Here is a 21707-nt window from a genome sequence, read left to right as displayed (position 1 = left end):
TAGATGTAAAGCGTTCATGTGTCGTGAACTACAAACAGACCAAACCCCGGCGTCTCACAAACACGAGCACACAAACGCGAGTAGCCATTGGTCGACAGCCTAATGATTCACACAGCTCTTCGCTGATTGGTCAGTGTTCTGCGCGTTACACAAGCTGTTTCGTAAATTACAAATACTTGACTTGTGTAAGGTGAAGGATCTTTGCCAAATGATATACGGGGCTGAATACTTAAAATCACCCCAGCGAAATCAGACCAGTTGCATCTTTACACCCTGATACGGTAAGAATGTATTAAGATAGTGAGGGGAAAGAGGTAGGGGAATGTAGAGGTATGCATGTTTTCCTTAATTATTTGTATTGCATGTCAGTGACTTAGGGCAAGTTTAATGGAACAATTATTTATTGGTTTTCCTCTGACTTTTGCTGTTATTCATTCTCTGAAGTTTTTTAGTTTTTTTTACCTTTAATTTACCTTGAATTATTTTAAATAATGTTCAGTTTATAAACTGCGGTATGGAAATTAATTTACTCATGCATGCATTTACTCTTGCATGTTGACTTGAAATGCACTTACCAGTCTCGATCTGTGTCCCATCAGGTTGCAGCGATGTGGGGGTCAGGCTTGCTGCTCTTCTTCTTGGTCACACTGTGGTCCCAGTCCCATGCCCAGGGGACTGATCCCATGTTTCAGGATATAACACAGACAATCCTTCCTCCGGACAGCGTGCACAATCCCACGCAACTCAACTATGGGATGGCTGTGACAGATGTGGATGGTGACGGTGACCTGGAAGTGGTGGTGGCAGGGTAAGTGTGAATATGAGCTGGAAGGATGACCGCGTGCTTTACTCAGTGTGAGCAAAACAAATACGTGTGGTGTTTTTTCTATTTTTTTTTTTCAGGTACAACGGGCCCAACTTGGTGCTGAAGTACGACAGCACTCAAAAGAAGCTGCTAAACATTGCCATTGATGACAGTAACTCCCCGTTCTATGCACTGAGGGACAGAGCAGGAAATGCTATTGGAGTTACCGCCTGCGATGTGGACGGAGATGGACGTGAAGAGATCTACTTCCTTAATACAAATAATGCCTATTCTGGTAAATACCACATTATCATAACCAATCCACGGGGAAAAAAATAAAATTTCAGGTAGCTGACTGACTTTCCTTCATGATAAATGACTTTACGTTTGCAGGACGTGCAACATATTCAGACAAGCTCTTCAAGTTTCGTAATGGTCGCTTTGAGGATCTGCTCAGTGACGAGATCAATGTACGGCGTGGCGTTGCTAATCGTATGGCTGGACGTTCGGTTGCATGTGTCGACAGAAAGGTCTGTAAAGCCTCTTGAACCTTCACATTTCACCCTCACTATCCCCTCCCATCTCCTTTCTCTGAGTGAATCTTTCTCCTATCACTCTCCAGGGAACAGGCCGTTACTCAATCTACGTGGCCAACTATGCCAGTGGAAACGTCGGCCCCCACGCTCTCCTAGAAATGGACGAGGCTGCCAGCGATGTGACCCAGGGCATCGTCGCTCTGTCTGATGTGGCCCCCAGCGCAGGGGTCAACAGGTTGACAGGTCAGGAGGCGTGCTGGAAGCGTGAGATGTTTTTAAGTTCTTGTAAAGAATGGATGCCTTCACGTGGCTTGTTGTTGTTGTGCAGGTGGTCGTGGCGTGGTCGTTGGACCGATCCTGAGCCAGTACAGCTCGGATGTGTTCTGTGACAATGAGAACGGACCAAACTTCCTGTTCAAGAACAAAGGAGATGGGACTTTTATTGACATGGCTGCGCAGGCAGGTGAGAATGAAACAGAAAGGGAAGAAGACGAGTGCGAACACAATAGGAGTAGAAGTAACTTATGTCTGAATGTATACCCATTAGCTTAACAAAGAATAAAGTCTGTGGGTTGTCTAATAACACAATGACGCAAATTATCATTTACACAGGACAGGCTTGTACAAATATTAAACAACCACACAAGTAGACTGGTGAGTTTCAGATCCTGTGGTAGATGGGTTCCCGTCTTGAGTCTACAATAACCACCTGCTGGATGTAGCTTTAAATTTACCAGCCACATACAGTATGAACGAGGCTGCCTTTTATCATTTTATTATTTAAAATTTTCTGCAAAGTTGTATACGCACACGGTGTCTTTTTTTCCAGATCTGACACAATTTAACCTTAAATTGTTGTCACATTTTAACCTTTAAAACTGTGTCCATATAAAAAGGTGTGGAGGACCGATACCAGCACGGCAGAGGTTTAGCACTAGCTGACTTCAACGGTGACGGAAAGACAGACATTGTCTATGGCAACTGGAACGGCCCACACAGACTTTACCTGCAGACCGGCAACTCCCAATTCAGGGTAAGGAAAGACGTGAATGGAGAGAAAAAGGTTGAGTGACTTAAAAATAAAAAGGTTTTTATAAATAATAACTTGTTTTCCTGTGCAGAATATTGCTACTGGAGGATTTGCCACGGCTTCGCCTATCCGCACCGTCATCGCCGCCGACTTTGATAATGATAAGGAGCTGGAGGTGTTCTTCAACAATATTGCATACAGAGGAAACGCGCCTAACAGGCTGTTCAGGTTGCATTCCGATTATTATGTGAACTGCCATTAAAATGCATTTCTCAGTTATGAGCAAATTATCTGGCAGAAACTAGAATTATCACCATCAGCCATTTTTAGAAGCTTCTGTTTGTTTACAGGGTGTCAAGGAGAGCTAATGCAGACCCTTTGATCCAGGAACTTAATGTGGGAGACGCTGCAGAGCCACAGGGCAGAGGAACAGGTCAGCTATCTATAAACTGAGGACACATTTTCCTCAGTTTTGTTCTAAACATGTCTTTGTATTACGCGTTATATCAGCTTCCTCTGCGTTTGGATGAGCTTTGCAGAGATACAGCTGTCAGATAAACACTGCTGTGATGTTATGTAGGTCAGCGCAGTGAGAGCACTCTGTGTGTTTTGAACAGGTGGCACTGTCACAGACTTGGATGGGGACGGACAGCTGGATCTGCTGCTGGCGCACGGAGAGAGCGCTCAGCAGCCAATCTCTGTCTTCAAGGTCACACAGGTATGTGTTTGCGCGCGCTCGTCTTTGTGCGTACTTGTATCGTAATAACTGCGCTAACCACTAGCTCACTCATCGTCCTTGCTGTCAGGGCTCGTCCAGTAACTGGCTGCGCGTCGTTCCTCGCACCCAGTTTGGCTCTTTTGCCCGGGGGGCCAAGGTAACAGCCTTCACCAATCAGAGCGGAGCTCACACACGCATCATTGACGGAGGCTCTGGGTACCTGTGTGAGATGGAGCCTGTCGCCCACTTTGGCTTTGGTATAATATGTTCTGTTATTCTTTATACATTGCTATTGCTATGTATTAATGCTATTATTCCTTTACATATACCAAATATGCTAATTTTTTATCACTACATACTACATAAGCTACTACTGCTCCAAGTGTACACCCTAGTGCCACTATAAGTTGACATTTGACTGTGTTTCCTGAAAATACCTTTAACATCTAATGTCACGTGTTGGCTTTCACTCACAAACACACAGTTTATTTCCCTCTTGCGTGGTGCTCAGTTATTTTTCTCCTCACCACACCCAGGAAGTGACGAGGTGAAGGTCCTGGAGGTGTCCTGGCCAGACGGCACCACCTTCTCCCGAACTCTTCAGGCTGGTGAAATGAACTCCGTGGTGGAAGTAGCCTACCCAAAAGAGGGGGAAACGTCTGCGCTTGCCAATGACACACAGGTACACAGTACTGACTCACTGCATGCATTATGAGCTATTGCTCCAGTCAGTCTGCCAGGGGCTCTCTGTTTATTTCATTTAAATTAAATCACCGTAGCAGCAAAATATAAAAGACCAGGATGTTTTTCTCTTAACTTATTTGGTTTATTATTTAATTCTTTTTTTTTTTCTTTTCAGTGTGGCAATGGCTTTACTGTCCAGAATGGTCGCTGTGCAGGTAAATATTTCTTTTAAATAAAAAGTCTGAAACCTTAAACTATTTCTAATCAGATACTAATTTATTTTCTTTTGAATGTATGTTTATTTTTCTACAGGTCTTTGAGGATTATGTCATGAAATGCAATAAAGAACTGATGTGTATGATAATATTACACAGGTTTTAAAATTCTTTTATTTCGCTGGGTGCTTTAAGACAGGGGCCTTGTTTTCTTTACTCTATGAGTAGCTATTTTTAGTTTTAGTTTTTTTTACTGCTTTTAGTTTTATTGCTCTTAACAAACTTGTTTGAATAAACTGCTTCTTGTCACTTGGCTAGATGAGTTCGATTATCATTTCATAGTCACATTTGTCATCAGCGCTTTGAGTCATTCGTGTTTAGTCCCGCACACAACCTCGTCAGCTTTGTTTACTTTGACTGACAACAGCAGCTAATGCAGGCAAGTGCTGCCAGCATGCTCTTAGACAACACGCTGAGTCTGCACTAAAACCTGCTGAAAGACTACTAGCAAGAATAAGACTCAAAGTCTGTGGCTGACACAGGCCCACTGAAACAACCTGAACATGTCCCGTGCGCACTCTTCCTCCTTGTCTTCATTCCGCACATTTGACCATGTTCTTCATGTTCATACAGATTGTTTTGTCTCAGTCTGACATTTCCTCCAACATGTTTGTCATTCTCCCGTGTTCTCTCCTTCCATCCATGCAGCTCCATTTTTCGCGAGTTTTCGCTCTACGGCCTCCACGCTTGAAGCCTCCTATTTTAAGACACTTTTTCTGCAGTGTGTCTTGGTGCTGTCTGCTCTGACAGATCTGAGGTGAGAGTAGTCTTCAGGCTGATGACAACGCAGTGAGACAAGTCTTAACCAGCACTTGCACGCCTGGGACAAACATCTGCTAAAAGGACATGCTGTGCTGTGCTATGCAGTGACAGTGTGTCTATTTGATTTGTCTACTCCATTTAATCATGTGGACATCCTCGCAGCCTGGACGCCTCCTGTTTGTTTTGATAAGCTGGTTGCATGCTGAAATCCCTTGCAGATTTAAATGAGACTGAAAAACTGCAATCTGTATCCCTTTAGCCTGCTGCGGGGCATGTAAGCAGTGAGGCATGCATGCAAACATTTAAGGAGGATTGAAAGCCTCGCAGCAATGAAGCAATGCATGCAATGAGTTTAAGTCCAACAGGCTGTCTTCACAGCAAACATTCTGATTCTTGACAGTGTGACAGAGAGGCACGCATGCACAATACCAGGACCATAAAACTCAGGCAGCTGAATGGAATTTAACCATCATTAATTATTATAATGTATTATTTACATCTCGTTTCTCCTGCTGTGATGACATAATATCTATTGCGCATAAAAATTAATGCACTTGAACCGGTTTTTCGGCAAACAATGTGTACTAAATTTCATAATTTAGCCCATAAATGTAAAGTGCTGTACATGTATATTTGCATATATGACATTGGAAAATGTTGCTCTTTACGCAAAATTTATCCTTAAACCATGAATGATAAAACCCACAAGGCCTGTAGGTACACGCCATTTCACATCGATATCTCCTTGTCAGTTAACAGTCACCAGACAAAAGGTTTATTTGTTCGTTCAGCAGCTACAGACAACAGAATAAACTGTGTTTCTTTGACGTTTGTAAAGAAACATGATTGATTCACTAGCTGGTTGTAAATTCTCCTTTATCTTTAATATCTAATTGTTGCAATCAGCAGCCGTTTTTGCCACACAACTGAAAACTAAAGAGCTGACAGGAACTACTGAACCAGTCCATTATTTATTGAGAGTTTATCACTAGCAATTGTTTTCACATCTCATACGTTTTTTGTTTTTTTAATGCTAAAATGTAACTGTAATATTGTCTGCATGCCATTTAGCATTCCTCGGCCAGAAATAGCTTGGTGACACATCTGAATGGAACAACATCAAGTTAAGCTATAAAATAAGTGTTTATATCGCTAAGTTGGAGTTGAAAACCAATAATCGTGGAGAGAGGGAAGACATGATGTTAAATATGAGGCTAATGTCACACCTTCTCAGTCTGTCTCTCGTGGAAGGCATCCATAGTGTTGTACTTGACTGTATACATGAAAACAGGTTTCCAGTGATTTCCAACTCAGATTCAGTGTGCTGCCCTCTTACCTGGTCTTTTTCCATCTGTGGTAAGTCAAGTTGCTGCTCTAAGTAATATTGTATATTTACACAATGACACATAATAAAATACAGATGAGCTCTGTGAGGCTGTGATGAAACTGTTTATTTGACACCAGTCATATATACCTCATTACCATGTGTATCAAACAACAAGCAGTACGAAAATTAGTTTTTGCACAAAATCACCAAAATAAAAGACACATTCACATTTGTGAGCCAGTTGTTGTTGTTGTTGTTTTTTTGGCAGTTATTGTTCTTTGGAAGTTTGTTCAAGAATCAGGGAAGGGTTGGTGTGTGTTTAAAACACTACAGGTACGATTCAGGAAGACTTTTTGACCCGTCCTTTCTCTACTTACTGCTGCATCTATTGCACGCCAAGTCTTTGCATAATCAAAATTTAGGAAGAGTTGGTCTCGCTCAGTGAAACCAAGAGGTTAGTACTTGGATTTGTGCATGTGTCTGTGTGTCTAAAATAAAAATGTAGGCTTTCATGTGAGAAATACGGAAGATTTGCTACATTATATGCATGGACGGGTTGGATGACATTCATCTGCGTGATTTACAGCAGAGGCGGAAGAGGAGGAGGAGGTGCTTTGTACTGTTAATCTGACCTCTTTGAGTTGGATTTCTTGCACATCCCTTGCTAAAAGTTGAAAATTTGGCTAGAGCGACAGATGACACAATAAAAAGCCAGCGTCTGGTGTGCAGTGTTGATGGAACGAGTTCAGGCTAGTCTCATAATCAGTGTTGTGCATTGGTGGTGTCTGAGGTATGACGTTTTGGTGAGGTTTGTGGTATACACTTCTGTTTCAGCGCTTCCTTCCTCCTTTTTGTTTTAACTTAAAAAAAAGTGGTGTGATCCGACAAAGTGTTACTAGCTTCCTTTTCACTCAGACATCGCATCATAACACAACTGCAGCAATGTTTGCACATTTCTTGTGCATGTTTTAAAGTGTTTCGTGTGAAAAGAACCTTCAGAATGTGATGATGATCAGGAGCAACAAAAGCTAGTGAATCCTTTGTGTGAGCGTATCTTAAGGGGTGTACAGGTTAAGTGCTGGAACATGAGTAGCATCGTTGTCCTAAGCCCTTGTCCAGGAGTGATCAGGTGGACACGGCTTCAGGAAGTACCCAGTCATCGGGCGGTGCTGCCAGACACAGAGCTGCTCCCTGAGCTGGAGCCACTGGAGCCCCGGTCTTCGTAGATGGAAATCTCTATCTGGTTTAAAGCAGTTAAGGACCAAGGACTTTTGGTGAAGTACTGTACACAGAAAACATAATGGAAATGTTTTACATACATGCACCTCTAGGATGTCACCCACAGTTCTCCTGGAAGAGCAGTTGCCACCTCCACATTAGCTGACTCTACTCTTAACTCTTAGTATATTCAAATATGGGCAAAGATGTGGAGAGTGAGAGGAGGCGGTTGGATGACCCTTATGCAGACAGCTAGCAGCCCATGAGGCCACCAACCTGACGCTTAAAGTGACCACATCCAAAATTATGCACAACTTTAATCCTCAATATAATTAAAAAAGGTGAGTTATAGAAAAATGCACTCCTGTGCGTTTGTCATGTAATGGGAAATTAGCTACATCGACCAAAATCTTTTTTGTACCAGGCTGTAAACATGTTTGTTCCAGCTGTGGAGGTCGAGACTTTAACACTGACTCACTTGTATAGCTACCCTCAAGTGGCCATTTGAGGAACTGCAGTTTTTGTATGTAGTTTTTGTATTTTATGTACCCCAAAACACGGAGTAAGGATACAACACGCATTCCCCTTTCTATGGGATCTGTGATGAGCAGACCTCTGGGCGCATAGATCTTCTCGTTCTGCTCCTGAATGTACTTGGCAATCTTCTTCAACACCTGACACAGAAAAAAATAAATAAATAAATGAAATGAATGATATGAAATCCAAGCCATGTTAGCTTACCAAAATGCTCTGAAGGTGTTTTGAAGAGGTCTGACCTTTTCATAACGTGTCTCCATGCAGAGGAAGATGAGATAAGCTGTAGCGCAGGCCAGACATCCCTCCAGGTAGGACTGTCCTCCAATCTTCTCTGCCTCTGCGTAGTAGTTATTCAGCGTCTTCACAGTGTCCTCAAACAATGTCCGCTCAATCTGGAGACAGAATCATGGGACAGAGGATGAGTAGTTGAAATAGAAGACATTATAAAATTATGTTCAAATAACCCTGAGGGTTAATGCCATATTGGTTTGCTTTGGTTACAGGTTCAGAATCAGGTATAAACTACATTCTCATTTCTCTTCATTAAACATAGCTGCTGCTATTAAATCCCCTCTTCCAGTGCCAGGAGAAAATAAGTAAAGCATGGGGGGAGAAAGAGATAATTGTGTTTTTCTCATAATTGATAACATAAAAGAAATGGAGCTGCAGCTGGATGTCATACATTTGTTTCCTCAATAAATGTTTAAAACAATCGTTTCCCTTTACAGTTCAAAACCTTCAAATATTCATCTTAAGCATTTTATTTTGAGAAATAACTGAACTCACCAACATGGTGAATACAGGCCTTTCAGACTGTTATAAATGTCCCTATTACCCACGCTTTACAAATATTTCCCTAAATAATAAGTGTCCTTTAAGTCTGGTTGTAGGAGTTACTCATCAGTAGTCAGTGTATTCCCCAAAGTACATGACAGTTTGCACGTTCCCCGTTTGGAGAAGCAAGTGGGTCCACATAAAGAAAAGTCAGTTTCAGTGGATGCTGTGTTTAGAATATTATTACTGGTTAGCTTGTTATTCCAGTGGTAACTGACACAGCATACACTCTTTTAAAGCCACCGGACTCAATTGACAAAAACGTAAATTAACCCTGCAGAACAGAAGAGTTGCTGCTAGTCTGCTGATGCCTTAATCTGTCAGTTTTTTTTTTTTTCTATTTTTCACTGAGTGAAGTTTAATTAATGTGTTAAAATACCTAGGTCACACAGCGGCAGACCAGTGACTCATGTGCTCAAGGTTAAATTACTCTATGTGTCCATGGAGTCTGGTGGCTTTGAAGAGAGAGAAATAATTGCTTCCGTTCTCTGCTGGAAAAGGATGTCTAATGGACAGGATAAGTGGTGATAATGTTCTAAATATAGTGTATAATTCAGCTGATATTTGTAGTTGAGCTTTGTCATATACTTTATACTGCTGCTCTCTTCTCTCTCTTTTTCTGTCTCTACCTGGACCCCGTCGCCTTTGTGCTTGCTCTGGGGGTTTCAGACCGGGTTTCTGACCAGCTTGTGTAAAGCGTCTTGAGACGATTTGTGTTGTTATTGATGCTATATAAATAAGATTGAATTAAACCGAATATATTTTTGCTGCTGATCCCATCCACAGCAAGTTCATTGCTTGACCTCTGTGCCCATACTCCCATCTGCTCCTCTTCAAACAACCATCTACTGTATGTCATACACAGACTATGGATACGTACATCATACAGCCCCGCCTAGAAGAAACCAAACTGGTTTTTGGTTGGTCCTTACCCTGCTCTCCAGCTCAGAAGGGAACTTAGTCTGAAACTTGCAGGTGGTCCCTTCACTGTAGTCTCTCTGGATGAACACTTTGTTGGCCAGAGACGCACTGTGCCTCAGCTCCTGCAGGTTATGAAACTGCAGAGGACAAGTCGCAGGCGCAGAAAGGAAATAATACAGCGAGGGTTAACAGTGTATCTCTTTAATGAATCCCCAGACAGTGCCCCGTCCCTCCGAGCACCTCTCCGAGCACCTGTTCGCTCCTAATGTGTGCAAACAGTGGCTGATCTGAACGTATTGGATGATCGAGTAGCAGGAGACAGAGTGTGATCAATCACTCTGTGTATCAGTGTCTGCACTTGTTTCTGCCTTGTTGACTGCTGGAGCAGAGCCCAGCACTGGACATACTATCTTTTACACACACACACACACACACGCATATATATATACACACACACACTTTGATTCTTACTCCTCCTCTCTCTCTGATCTTATGAGGAGGCATATCTTGCAGGAGACGGGATAACATTACACTACAGCTCACAACAGATCGATGAGGGGGGAACAAGATCCAAGTTATTCATATATTTACACGCTTTTGTGCTATTGAGTATATCATTGTGTGTGTGTGTGTGTGTGAGAGAGAGAGAGAGAGAGAGAGAGAGATGTGGTAAATCATCTTTCATCTGTGCATCTAAAACTCACGGATGAAAGAGAAATGCAGTGAGGAAGGTCAGGGCTGCGTGGCTTCTGTCCATGGTGCTGAACATGGTTTCCTCTATCTCTGTGTGTGTGTATAGTATGTGTGTGTAGTGTGTGTGTGTGTGTGTGTAGTGTGTGGTTGTAGTGTCAGTGGTCAAACACAGTGGCTTGTCACCGGATTAACAACAGACAAAAACAGATCTGCTTTCACCAAAACAGCTTAACATGGAGGGGTGGGGGGAGCTGCACACACAGCAAGCACTATTCACCACTTATATGTTTTTTTTTTTCTCCTTTTTTGGAAATTAATAAATAAATAAAAATACCAGAAACTGTTTGCAGGGAAATAAATACGATCGACCCAAGGACGGAACTAGCTGAATGATAATAATGTAGGGCACAGCCGCCAGCCCTGAGCCGCATCTGAATCAGTGTCGAGTTAAACCGTGCGCAGCCTCAGTGCCCTCACTGACCGCGTTAACCGCACCTGTTTTATTCTAGTGACAAGAGCAGGAGCACTGTCCGCGCCGGCAACCAGGCGATCAGAGCAGGAAATGAAACGGATAAAGAGTGCCAGTCTTACCTCTGTCGCCATGTTGCCATCCGTGGCCGTGGGGACGAGTCCCTGCATGCGCTGAAATCGCTTTAGTGGGACACGGAGGGAGAGAGAGAGAGAGAGGGGGGAGGAGGAGGGCTGGGTGTGTGAGCCGGACGGAGGGCGGGGCTTGTGGTAGTACAGTGTTGAGATTTTCTACAGCCTCTGAAGTGAGTTTGGACTCTGCATGAACTCTTCATAATAGAAAGGCCTATTAATAAGAAAGGTGGTGGCTCAGGGAGCTACAGTGAGACAAAACCAGGACCATCAAACTGAAGCATCTCAGTGGGATTTAGACATCATTTTATCACACATTTCTTTACACTGAAACACCAACCATTTTTCCAATGAATATTACATGGAGAAAATTAAGGTCTTGCTTATTTATTTAGTTATTTTTTTTCCACAGGGGCAATACACGTCACCGCAAATGTCCAAGTTAGCCACACAACAGTTGATGTAGACAGCTAATACATAGACATATTAAGGTGTGGTAATCTAAAAAGAGTTGGAACGAACGCAATGAGACAAACACAGACTGAAATGTATCATTTGCTTGATGGCAGAGCTAACAAAGTTCAAAAATTCCACACAGATGAAGGGTATAAAAACAGTGTTTTGTATATGAGACAGAACCAGGAAGCTCTTATTGTGAAGGCTTCTTTTGGACAATACCATACGCATCTGTTCTGGGTGTGCTTAATCTCTGTCCAACATTTTCCTGAATATGAATGTTTGAAATGGTGAATGGTTTAACCCTGTATACAGCTGAATGTATCAAACAAGTAATGTGAAAATGTCATTTCCCCAGAAAAGAAAATGTAGCTTTTCAGTTTATTTTCCAGGACCTTGAAAGTGTCTGAATGTGCATGCTTTCCTATTGTGGCAGTGGTAAACAAAAACAGTACATAAATTAAAAAAATATAGTAATAATAAAGAATCATAGCATGGGAATAAATCGTAACAGCTTTATGTGTTGGGTAATTTAGGATGAATCCATTTTTAAGTTATTCCGTAGATTGAACACTTGAAGCTTTTTACCCGACACAAACCTTAAACCTGGGTTTTTATTTTTATTTGTTTATTTAGCTACTGACCTGGTATTAACAAATGTATCAAACAGACAGTACATGTCTGACTGACATAAAGAAGCATTCATTTTACTTTTGGTCACCTGACAAATGTAAGTATAATATTATCCATTCGTTTAGTTCTGTTTTGCCATGAAGTTTGCTCCCCTTCAGTCATTGTTTCCCTTCCATTACAGATGTGTATCTGGTAGTCCCCATTAAACGTCTGGATTGGTCTCGGAAAAGGTTCAGGTAACACCTTTCAACAGGAAAACAGGCCATGATACGAAAGAAAGCCAATAAGCCAATGAATGGTTGGTAATTCTCTGGAAGTTTTTCAGTGGGACCAATATTACACATTACGTGTACGTCATTTGATGCAATAAGAGTCAAGAAAAGACTAAACAAGCTGATAAAGAAGGCCAGCTCCACCCTGGGCTGTCCTCTGGACTGAGTGGAGCAGATGGGTGAGAGGAAGACGTTGACCAAACTGTCAAACAGAAGTCAAACAATTCCTCTCACGTCCTGTGTGAGATTGTTGGGACCTTAGGTAGCTCTGTCAGATAGAGACTGCTGCACCCACAGTGGAAGACGCTAGGGGTCCTTTGCTCAGCAACAGACACTTTAACATCAGCATATCTTTACATCACATTACTTACCTAACTTTAGTTTGTGGTTTAGTTGGTTACTTAAGTTTGGTACAGCGACTGTAATACCTCTAATATATTTACTTTACCGGCTCTATTTGGGATCAATAAAGTCTTGTCTGAACTTGTGTTTGTAAGTGCAGCTTTAAATATTTGAGTCTCCCTACTACACACTTACCAGCCTAATAGTACCAAAACTTTGTTTTTTAGGGGTTCCATATACAGGCCACATCCCAGCAGTTTCATCAGATCATATATAAAGCCTGCTTTGTTAGGTGTCTTATCAAAGATAAGCAATAAATCTGGAATTGAACTGAGCAGAACACAACTTGTTGTGAAAAGTTGGTATTAAAATGTCAGTACTGAGCATCCTGTAGTGGCTACAATTGTGTTTTTATTTGCTTCTAGAAATCTTACTGTATCAAAAACAACATACTTACCACTTGTCTCTTTAAGTTAATTAAATCTTTACATAGTTTATTTCAGTAACGGCATTATTTCAACCTTTAAAATAAAGGGCAATATTTACAGCATAAATCATTAGGTCAAATAATAACTTGCACTTTGTTGTTTTAAATTAAATATATTAGATAAAGAACATTTTGAACAATTTACAGTAACAGTTTATGTAAGTGTTTACAATAAAAGCTAAGCAAACGGTTACAATCGTCCGTGTCTGAATCATGTTTAAAACAGCTGGTTTGCCACCAGGAGCCACTTCCTGGGCTTCAACGCCTCAACATCAGTTCTTCTAGTCAAGTCCTGCTTGCGATAGTGTGAGGCTCTGATGACACTTCCAGCTGGTTTCTCAGTCCATTCGAACACCTTCAGTCCAGTTGGGTAGACTTTGATCCAGTTAGAGGAAAAGCAGAGAGTTTCAGAGACGTCTACACTTAAAGGCTGCCGCTATATTACACATAAAGCTCATTTGAAACGTCCACATGGGAAAACATGATAATTGGACAATTTGATTATTACAAGAAGACCGACTCTTGAGCAAATACCAGTCTACATGAGACCTAAATTGGGGTATGATCTCATGACACCACTGACAACTGCAGGTCAAAGTCCGTTAGCAGACAGCGAACCAGGCTGTGCAAACAAGTTTGTCTGATCAAGGCCAAATGCAAAACGTCTTTGGGTTATAACTGCCATTGTTTTGTTCGTTTGAAAACACCAAATTCAGTTTTGTTTGGGGCACATTTCCACCTTTTCCACAAAGCATCCCGTTCTAAAGGTGTGCCGGCCTTACAGTGCAGCTATAGTTTTTGTTCAGAAACGTCCTCTCAGCCTTAGAGTATAGTCAGTCTGCTACAGAGGACTGAAAAAATTAACATTCAAGTGGAATCAACTTTGTGCTGAAGAAAAGAATTACATCCGACTATCCTTAATGCTATCTGCATCACCCAACACCACCAGCTAGTTCCTGGCTTCTACAAGATTTGTACTTTGCTCTGTTAAGAAAGGGGAGTGGGGGGGTATGGTAGGTCCTAGAGCCACTGTGCTCATTTCAAGTCTCTTTGATTCATATGAAACACCTAACATATTACAGTAGAAGCCTCATAAGCAACACCAAAGGCTAAAGAGGGATGCAACTGGCAAAGGTATGAGGGTACAGGTGTTCCACTTGGGAGGTATCTCGACAGATTTAAGTGCCTTGACTTGAAAAGCGAGGCATGTAGGTTGGGTTTCAGTGAAGGGGCTCACAAGCAAACGGTGAAGGAACTGATGGCTGCTAAGAGATAAAACTAACATGCCATCTCATTGTAGCTTGCTGAGAGAAGAGTTACAGGCAGCACAAACAAACACGGTCTCTCTCTGCGCCTCTGGAGCTGAGGAGGAAACAATAATAAGAGAATGTGATCAAAACTCTTGAAACAGACAACAGCATCATGTGATGTGAAATGTCATAATTTCCCTTCTCACCTGTTGCCCCCATGCACGATCTCAGCACCTTAAAGGAGCAACATCGGGAACAGAAGCTGTTGCCACAGTTACTGCAGCTCCTCTGCAATACAAAAAAAAGACATCATGTTGGAGCTGGCACCAACGGAAAACAAAGACCATATAACCACAATTCTGATCTCACCCTTTTCTTTAGAACTGAGAAGACAGCATTGCAGCTAGAGCAGTTGCCTTTGAGAAAGAAACAGATTTCATAAAGTGAGAATGACGCAAGACTTAACAGAAGGACCCTTGTTTCATTGCCGAGGTATAAAAAGAAGGATGAAATCGGTGGATGAGTCAGAGCAGACTGACCTGTGGCGGTGGTTGGGTAACGTTTGCGTAGCTTCTCCGTCAGTTTGGACACCTTGCTGCGTATTGGTTCGTTGCGGCTCAAAAGACCATTTTCGGAAACGGTGTCATACTCGGGAGCTCCAAGAGGTCCGTCATCATCCTCCTGAGGGAGAGGAAGAAGTGGAAGAGGGACAAAGAAAGAGGCGGTTATAGAGCATAGTCTATAAGTAATCAGCGAGTGGCTTTAAGAAGTTTGAAAACGTGGCCAGGAAACGGGTCCAAAGTGAGCAGGAGGGCTGAGCTGGATGAAATTCAGACATAGTACTAGATGACAAACAAACACCCCTGGTTATGGCCAGTAGAATAACTGCTAAGGTGATGATCACGTTAGAAAATACATGCTTTAACGGGAAAAATACATGCATGCATACAGATGTCCCTGCAAACACAAGGACACCAACCCGAAGAGCCCAATGAAGAGCTAAGAAACCTCTTTAAATCCTTATAATACTACAATATAATCTGCTTTGTTTTTCCACAAGCAAGGCTGCCGCTAATTTAAAAATCGGCACAGACGCAGAGTGTCAGTCTAGCCGAAGCGGGCATGTGATGCCAATTCAGACAGCTAGCAGACGGAAAGCAGTGAAGTCCACGCGGAGGCTGAGAGGCTGCAGCAATCAAAGACATCTACAACAGCAGATGCAGGAAAAGGGCAACCGGCATCATGCAAAGACTCTTTCCGCCCTGTTCATGGACTGTTTACCCCCCCCCCCCCCAGGACGAAGGCTGTTAGACTCACAAACACTGCCACCCAATAAATATGTTTCATGTTCAATATCCGTATAGTTACACACATATTTATTTATTAATACCCACATTACACCAATTGCACTACTGTTTTATCTTTGCTTTGATTGTATAGTTCATTTCTGGACCTGGGCCACATACACACACTGTACGTATTACTACTTGCACAAAGTGATCAATGAGGACATGAGGACACTTTTCAGGAATAAAGAATAGATTCCTGTAATGTAAGACAACTCATGAACAATGACAGTCATGCAGACTAGAAATGAATAAGACAATAGATATGGGTCTGTTAATTATACTGTAGTCTAATACTGCCCTAGTGAGTGAATGAGTGAATGAATGAATGAATGAATGAATGAATGAATGCATGGAACTGGGAAATCCACTTACCACTAAGACCAAAGGGGTTTCCTTATCAGGTAACAAAAGACATGAGAACAACTTTACCCACAAGCACTGTTATTTAGTCAGTGTTACAAACCATGAACACACCAAAGCAGGAACTACACCAAAGCCCAGTTAACACAGGCTTACAACACATGAAGATGCTGTTCATGTGTTGAGCATAGTGCGAGTTTACTGCACTAGCCTCTTCTTAACAGAGGGGGGGTGGCATCACTCACCTGCAGAGAAACCGAATGTTCCTGAGGTTGGAGGTCAGCACAGAGAAATGAAACGGAAGTACGTCGTCAACATTTTTTCTTCGCACAGTGACTGCTAGATTGTTTTCAAAATTCAGCTTCCTCTTACGTATAACTAACTACAGGGGAACCTCCTCAAAGATGCTAGCAGATGGGACACGTGTAAAGGAACTGCTAAACATTTTTAGAAATATTATTTGTATTTTCGCCAAGAATTAAATGAAAAAGATTGTTATCACTCACATGTCGGTTGGCTTGCTTTAACAAAAACACAACAAAAAGAATAAATAAATAAATTTCCAAAATACGTTCCCATTTGTTTTGACAAAAATCTTTACGCTAAACTTAGCTAGCTGGCTTAGCTAGCTGGCTAGTTAAGCTTAGCTTAATTCTGAGCTTTGCAAAGTTCAGGACATATATTTATCAGGACATTTTTCCATTTTTCCACCATGGAAACCCACACGGACAGACAACATCATTAACAAACAATAAAAGTCAAAAGTAACTTCTGCAATTACCTCAATGGCATCCTTAAATTCATCATCAGGCTCTGCCTCCTCAGCTTCCTCTACACTGCCAGGAGACAGGTCCTGTCATCAGACAATTTATACATGAACACATGGTTGGGACATAACCTTCAGAGAGCTTCTGAATCCCTGCTGGCCCCAGATTCAGCGACCTGGGCACCAGGGATGTTGAAAAATGAATCACGTTTTCAGTCCAGTGCAAATGGACACAAATGAATCTGCCCCTGCCTCTGCTGGAGAATAACACCCAGATAAAGAATGCAGCGCTATGACAAACAGAACACGTCCATGCATGGACCGGCATTATGGTGCAGGACATATATTGAGAACATGGGATGAACAGGGTAAGAAGCTCACAGTTGTGTATTGTTTTAACTGAATCAGATCCTGTGTTTTTCCTCTCACCTCCACACTAGTTGGTGTGGGGGTCCGGTCCAGCAAGCTGCCCTGTTCCTGCTCCTCACACTCCCCCTCTGAGGCCTGCGTCTGACCCATGTGAAACAGCTTCCTGAGGTCCAGCAACACTAGAAGGGAAGAACAAGCCAGCACATGAGCAACTCCACTTTTGTAAATATTCGAAGCTTCTGTCAAACAGGATGAACTAACCTCTGCAGAAGTCTCTGTTCCACAGAAAGATAGCACTGTTGAGCCCAGCGAGCACCCAGCCCACAGGAGCAACATAGAACAGACACACCACAGCTAACACCCCTCCATAGAACCTGGAGACGGGGATATTAGCAATTAGAATTTAAACCATGTGAGTAATTAATACTATAACAATAAGATCAATACTATAGCAAGCTATAGAAATGCCCCGTCACTATTTTCATTGTGATTCTCATTTTTATAGAAAAGAGTCATTTTAAATCATCACAAAATGTACATTTCAGTTACATAAGATGAACAACTACAATGATCAGTGACTCTTCAACATGCAATGTACATGTGTGTGTGACCACAGATGCGGACCTTGATGACTTGGTGTGATTGTCCCAGTACAGGACCCTGTAAACTGCTTCTGCTGACTGGCAAGCTGAGAAGAGCATGTCATCCAGGTGCTTCAACCTGGTGAAGGCAGAAAACACCCACAAACACAAACACTGTAAGAACAAAGACACACTTCAATCCACACGTGAACAAATATCACATGCAAATGTCACATACACAGAGAAGCCTCCATTTGTGAACTCTTAAGAAATAAGGGTTAAGCAACTGAGGTTTTCATTTTTAGTTAGTCTTTGACTATTTTTTTTTCAATTAAATAATTAAATATGTCTTTGTCTTTAAATTGTGTGGTTGATAACGGTGCAAAATAAAGACAACAATCAATTTTAAGTTTGTGACTGGTAGCAGAGTTGTTCACCAATGATGATCCGACATATACAGCACTTTGTAATAAGCAGAATTAAGGATGGTTTGCTAATTTTTTTTATCCAACAAATGTTAACAAAAGTAATGTTGCGATGGATGCAAAGACAGCAACTTGACCTGGCATACATGCAGACCAGAGCTCATTGGCTACCCATACATTTATAGAGCACATTACAAAGTCAATTAATCTGTTAATGGAAGAAGTGATTGCCTTGTATTGGACTACTGGTCAGACAAAACAACACACTTATAGGCCCATCTCCTGCAGTGTTTCTCTTACAGGTCTTTGACTTCCAGCATGGCCTCCTGTTTGGTGAGATGCACTGTCTGCAGGTCTCTGCGGTGCACGGCGTGATAGCGCCTCCTCTGGAGCTCAGCTTCTGAGGTTCTGCCCCCACACCTGTCCTGCAGGTAACCCAGGGCAGCAGGCGCCGATACTGCCACCACACTCACGGTGAACCAACCGGCTGATACCAGAGAGGCAAACAGAAACAGCACGGTCATAAATTATTCAAGGATCTTTTCAAACTGGATCATTTCGATTGTGAATGTCTCGTCCTACCTTCGTTGACTGTGCAGAAGAAGACATTGAGGAATATGCAAACAAACAGAGAGCACAGCGGCATCTTCCACCTGAGACATTAAAATAAAATAAGCGATATTAATATGGCTTTGTGCAATTACTACTCGAGGCCAAAAGCAATAATATCACATGATGATTATACAGACTAAAGACAAACACACATACGCACCCGAGCAGGTAGCGGGTGAGCTCCACAGCGTCTGCAACCGGCTCCAGAAACAGAGCCATTCTCTTATAGGACACAACCATCTTGAGGAGGTCAAAGTTTGCAGTACAGCGAGGGCTCCCCAACTCTGAGACATCCGGAGAACCGGGAGTCTCTTTGGATAACGTGTGTACCAGCTCTCCCCGTTCCCCTGCGCCCTGCGAGGGGTCTTGGAAAGATCCAGTACTGTGCATTGTCATTCCTGAAAAGAGTGAGGTACAGAAAAGAGGTGACATGGTAATATCACCAATACCTAAAGAGAAATACTCAGTCTGGACCACACCCAGGTGTTACAACATTCAACAGCTTTCAGTTTAGTTACTCTTTAATGCATTTTCAGCAAGATAAAGTACCAAAAAAAAGCAATATTGTTGATGTAGTAGTTTCCTGAGTAGAGTTTTTTTTTTTTTTTTTGCATAAGAACTGAATGCATCACGGGTTTAGCTGGGATATATAGGCTATTCAATTCTAATATTACTTTTTACTTGAGCACTTTGTTTTCGAATACAAATCCTCACTTAACTAACGTTCAGCCAAACATCTGATCAATGTCCTTTTGTTTTAAGAGTGACATGTATCTATTTACTTTAACCATGTGCAGAAAGATCACCTAAAATAAACTGGAGATCCTTAAATCTGCGCTGTGGCCTGTGTGATGCTGTCAAACAGGAAAGTTAACTCCTGTCCTGCCTGGAGGACAATGCATGCCAACACACCAAGCCGATATACATTGAATTATTAGCGTTTTCGTTTTGCTAATATTAGATTTCCGGCATAATGGAGATAATTTACCCCGAGCTGAGTGTCCAACGACAGCCAACTTATGAAGCAGCAGCGGTGTTGAGAAGAGCTCTGGCGGAACTAGCGAGTCCCTCCGACATCATAAGCCTGGAGGAAGGAAGAGCCTCCACATTCAACCAGCTCGGTTAACATGATGGCTGCCTGTCCTCCTGCATGAGCAGTAAAGCCCCCCAAAAATATTTAGGAAACCGTCAGGAGACAACCGCAGAACAGAGCGAATATGTGATTAGAGCAGCTAGCGTTGCTAGCTCCGTCCTGTTAAGCGAACGTCCGGTTCCTCATTTAATCCAGGCCGAGTAGTTGATAGCAGAAAAGAAGCAGAAGTCCAATATAGTCGATCGCAGAGTGTTATCATCGTTGCAGCAGCTGATGATGGACGTTTATTATTTTTTTTTTTAGTGTACTGTATATCAATAAATCAAAAACGGTCTATCCAAACATATTTTGTAATTTTAATTTATTCTCTTATTAAATGAAATAACAAATACAAAATAAAGCTGTGACTAAGAAGTTGGCGAAGGGTAGCAATGTTTTTATTGAAAATAAAACACGACAAATTAATATTTAATGCATATACAATGTTGCATAAAGTAATAAAGCTTTTAACTGAATTCCTTGAATGGCCACCTGAAGCTGAACAGATTTTCAACCTAAAATGCATAACTTTACAGCAGAAAGAAACATGTTTACAGCCTTTTATTCTATACATTCATTATATTAATACTTAAAGTTAAGCATAATTAAGGGTGTGGAATTGCATATTTGATTTGCTTATAAATGTTTTCAGTGAGGGCTCTGTTTGCTAATACATTCCCAATTACCTTCAGTGATATCTGCAGCTGGTGGACAGTTGATGACAGTTGTGTTTCTCTGCAGGAATCTGTTGCTTTGTTTTCACACTGGAACACAGAGCCAGGAAGTAACAAAGAGTGAGAAATAACAGAGATAAGGACATACAATGAATAAAAAGCTGTGAAAGAACAATCATGAACATGGAGAATAGTACTCAGAAGTATCAGTAAACTCACAACATCTACTCAACTGCAGAAGCTTTGATGTACTATGTTGTATCAAGCTCACTGATCTTCAGGCTTCAGCTTAAGACCCAGCCATTTAAAAAGGCACGCACACACACTGCCACACACTGCTTCTACTTCCTTATTAACACTTGCAATCAAACTGCTGAGTCAACAGACGAGTTAAGACTTAATGCAACTATTGAGGAGTTGTGTATTTAAGTGTATTTAATTAGTGTTTGTTTATTTTCTAACCTTAATTTATTTTATTACATGATTGTGATTACATGAGTTTACATCGTGATACGATCTTTGTCGCCCTCTACCGGAAATACTAATCCCAACCACCATCTGCTTATGGCTACAGTGCGAGGGTGTCACAGAGGGTCCAATCTGGCCCGAAGGATGAATTTGCAAAGGGCAAAAACTACAAAGCAGACGTTATTTGCAAATTTTCAATAAAATTGCCAAGTATTCCTAGTTTGTCCCCTAAGAATTCCGGGCATGAGAACTAAACAGCAGAGGGCAGAAATGTGCCAAAATTGCACGGCTTGTTCATAAAATGCTTTGTAAAAAGTTAGTTCATTCAATGTAAACATTTTCATAATGTACTTGTGCTTTTCTGCACTGAAACAAAGGGAAAAGTTGTCATTATTTATAGGTTATTATGCTATCATGTTACTATTCCAGCCTGCTTGAGATCAAATTGGGATGTATGTGGCCCCTGAACTAAGACGAGTTTGACACCACTGCCCTGCTATAGTGTATAGAACTGAATTGCCATATAAACATCTGTACAGTACAACCACTCTTCTCTCCTTTGTCCACTTTCTAAGCACTTACTTTAATAGT

General features: G+C 41.7%; 3 protein-coding genes across 5 annotated transcripts; 1 reads left to right on the top strand and 2 right to left on the bottom strand.

Annotated features, from left to right (window-relative positions):
- The first annotated feature begins 146 nt into the window (after positions 1 to 146).
- crtac1a (cartilage acidic protein 1a) lies at positions 147 to 4302 on the top strand. Its single transcript, XM_084568672.1, has 14 exons — positions 147 to 281; positions 600 to 808; positions 904 to 1100; positions 1199 to 1335; positions 1428 to 1584; positions 1670 to 1804; positions 2238 to 2374; positions 2463 to 2599; positions 2722 to 2804; positions 2989 to 3089; positions 3178 to 3346; positions 3626 to 3771; positions 3949 to 3988; positions 4086 to 4302. Exons 2-14 carry the CDS (start codon positions 609 to 611, stop codon positions 4091 to 4093), a joined length of 1647 nt encoding a protein of 548 aa, XP_084424798.1. The 5' UTR covers positions 147 to 281; positions 600 to 608; the 3' UTR covers positions 4094 to 4302.
- Positions 4303 to 5750: 1448 nt separating this feature from the next.
- On the bottom strand, positions 5751 to 10979 carry golga7ba (golgin A7 family, member Ba; the record flags this gene model as incomplete). The annotated part of the gene is made up of 5 exons (XM_084557592.1): positions 5751 to 7377; positions 7928 to 8029; positions 8132 to 8284; positions 9659 to 9784; positions 10932 to 10979. The coding sequence occupies 5 exons, from the start codon at positions 10977 to 10979 to the stop codon at positions 7294 to 7296; spliced, it is 513 nt and encodes a 170-aa protein (XP_084413718.1). The 3' UTR covers positions 5751 to 7293.
- A 2165-nt stretch (positions 10980 to 13144) lies between these two features.
- zfyve27 (zinc finger, FYVE domain containing 27) lies at positions 13145 to 20411 on the bottom strand. Of its 3 annotated transcripts, XM_084557350.1 has the most exons (14): positions 19831 to 20411; positions 19003 to 19240; positions 18813 to 18883; positions 18531 to 18717; positions 17849 to 17944; positions 17486 to 17598; positions 17285 to 17403; positions 16871 to 16942; positions 16596 to 16610; positions 16335 to 16355; positions 14920 to 15061; positions 14750 to 14796; positions 14587 to 14668; positions 13145 to 14492 (listed from the first exon to the last, which is right to left on the bottom strand). In XM_084557350.1, exons 2-14 carry the CDS (start codon positions 19236 to 19238, stop codon positions 14422 to 14424), a joined length of 1272 nt encoding a protein of 423 aa, XP_084413476.1. In that variant the 5' UTR covers positions 19239 to 19240; positions 19831 to 20411; the 3' UTR covers positions 13145 to 14421. The 3 variants fall into 3 exon arrangements, with proteins under 3 accessions (XP_084413476.1, XP_084413477.1, XP_084413478.1); XM_084557351.1 differs by lacking the exon at positions 16596 to 16610; XM_084557352.1 differs by lacking the exons at positions 16335 to 16355; positions 16596 to 16610.
- Between the last annotated feature and the right edge of the window lie 1296 nt (positions 20412 to 21707).

Source organism: Chelon labrosus, assembly GCF_963514085.1.
Source record: "Chelon labrosus genome assembly, chromosome: 2".
NCBI classification, from domain to species: domain Eukaryota; kingdom Metazoa; phylum Chordata; class Actinopteri; order Mugiliformes; family Mugilidae; genus Chelon; species Chelon labrosus.
This window is presented reverse-complemented; position numbering and strand designations above follow the sequence as displayed.

What these genes read in the sequence shown, in the direction of transcription:
- crtac1a (XM_084568672.1), top strand. Translation starts at nt 609, where the DNA reads ATGTGGGGGTCAGGCTTGCTGCTCTTCTTCTTGGTCACACTGTGGTCC. An exon ending in TTGCATGTGTCGACAGAAAG is followed by an intron (nt 1,336 to 1,427) that starts GTCTGTAAAGCC and finishes ATCACTCTCCAG; the next exon opens with GGAACAGGCCGTTACTCAAT. An exon ending in GCGCCTAACAGGCTGTTCAG is followed by an intron (nt 2,600 to 2,721) that starts GTTGCATTCCGA and finishes GTTTGTTTACAG; the next exon opens with GGTGTCAAGGAGAGCTAATG.
- zfyve27 (XM_084557350.1), bottom strand. Translation starts at nt 19,238, where the DNA reads ATGACAATGCACAGTACTGGATCTTTCCAAGACCCCTCGCAGGGCGCA. An exon ending in TTACCCAACCACCGCCACAG is followed by an intron (nt 14,797 to 14,919) that starts GTCAGTCTGCTC and finishes TCTTTCTCAAAG; the next exon opens with GCAACTGCTCTAGCTGCAAT. An exon ending in TCTCAGTTCTAAAGAAAAGG is followed by an intron (nt 14,669 to 14,749) that starts GTGAGATCAGAA and finishes TTTGTATTGCAG; the next exon opens with AGGAGCTGCAGTAACTGTGG.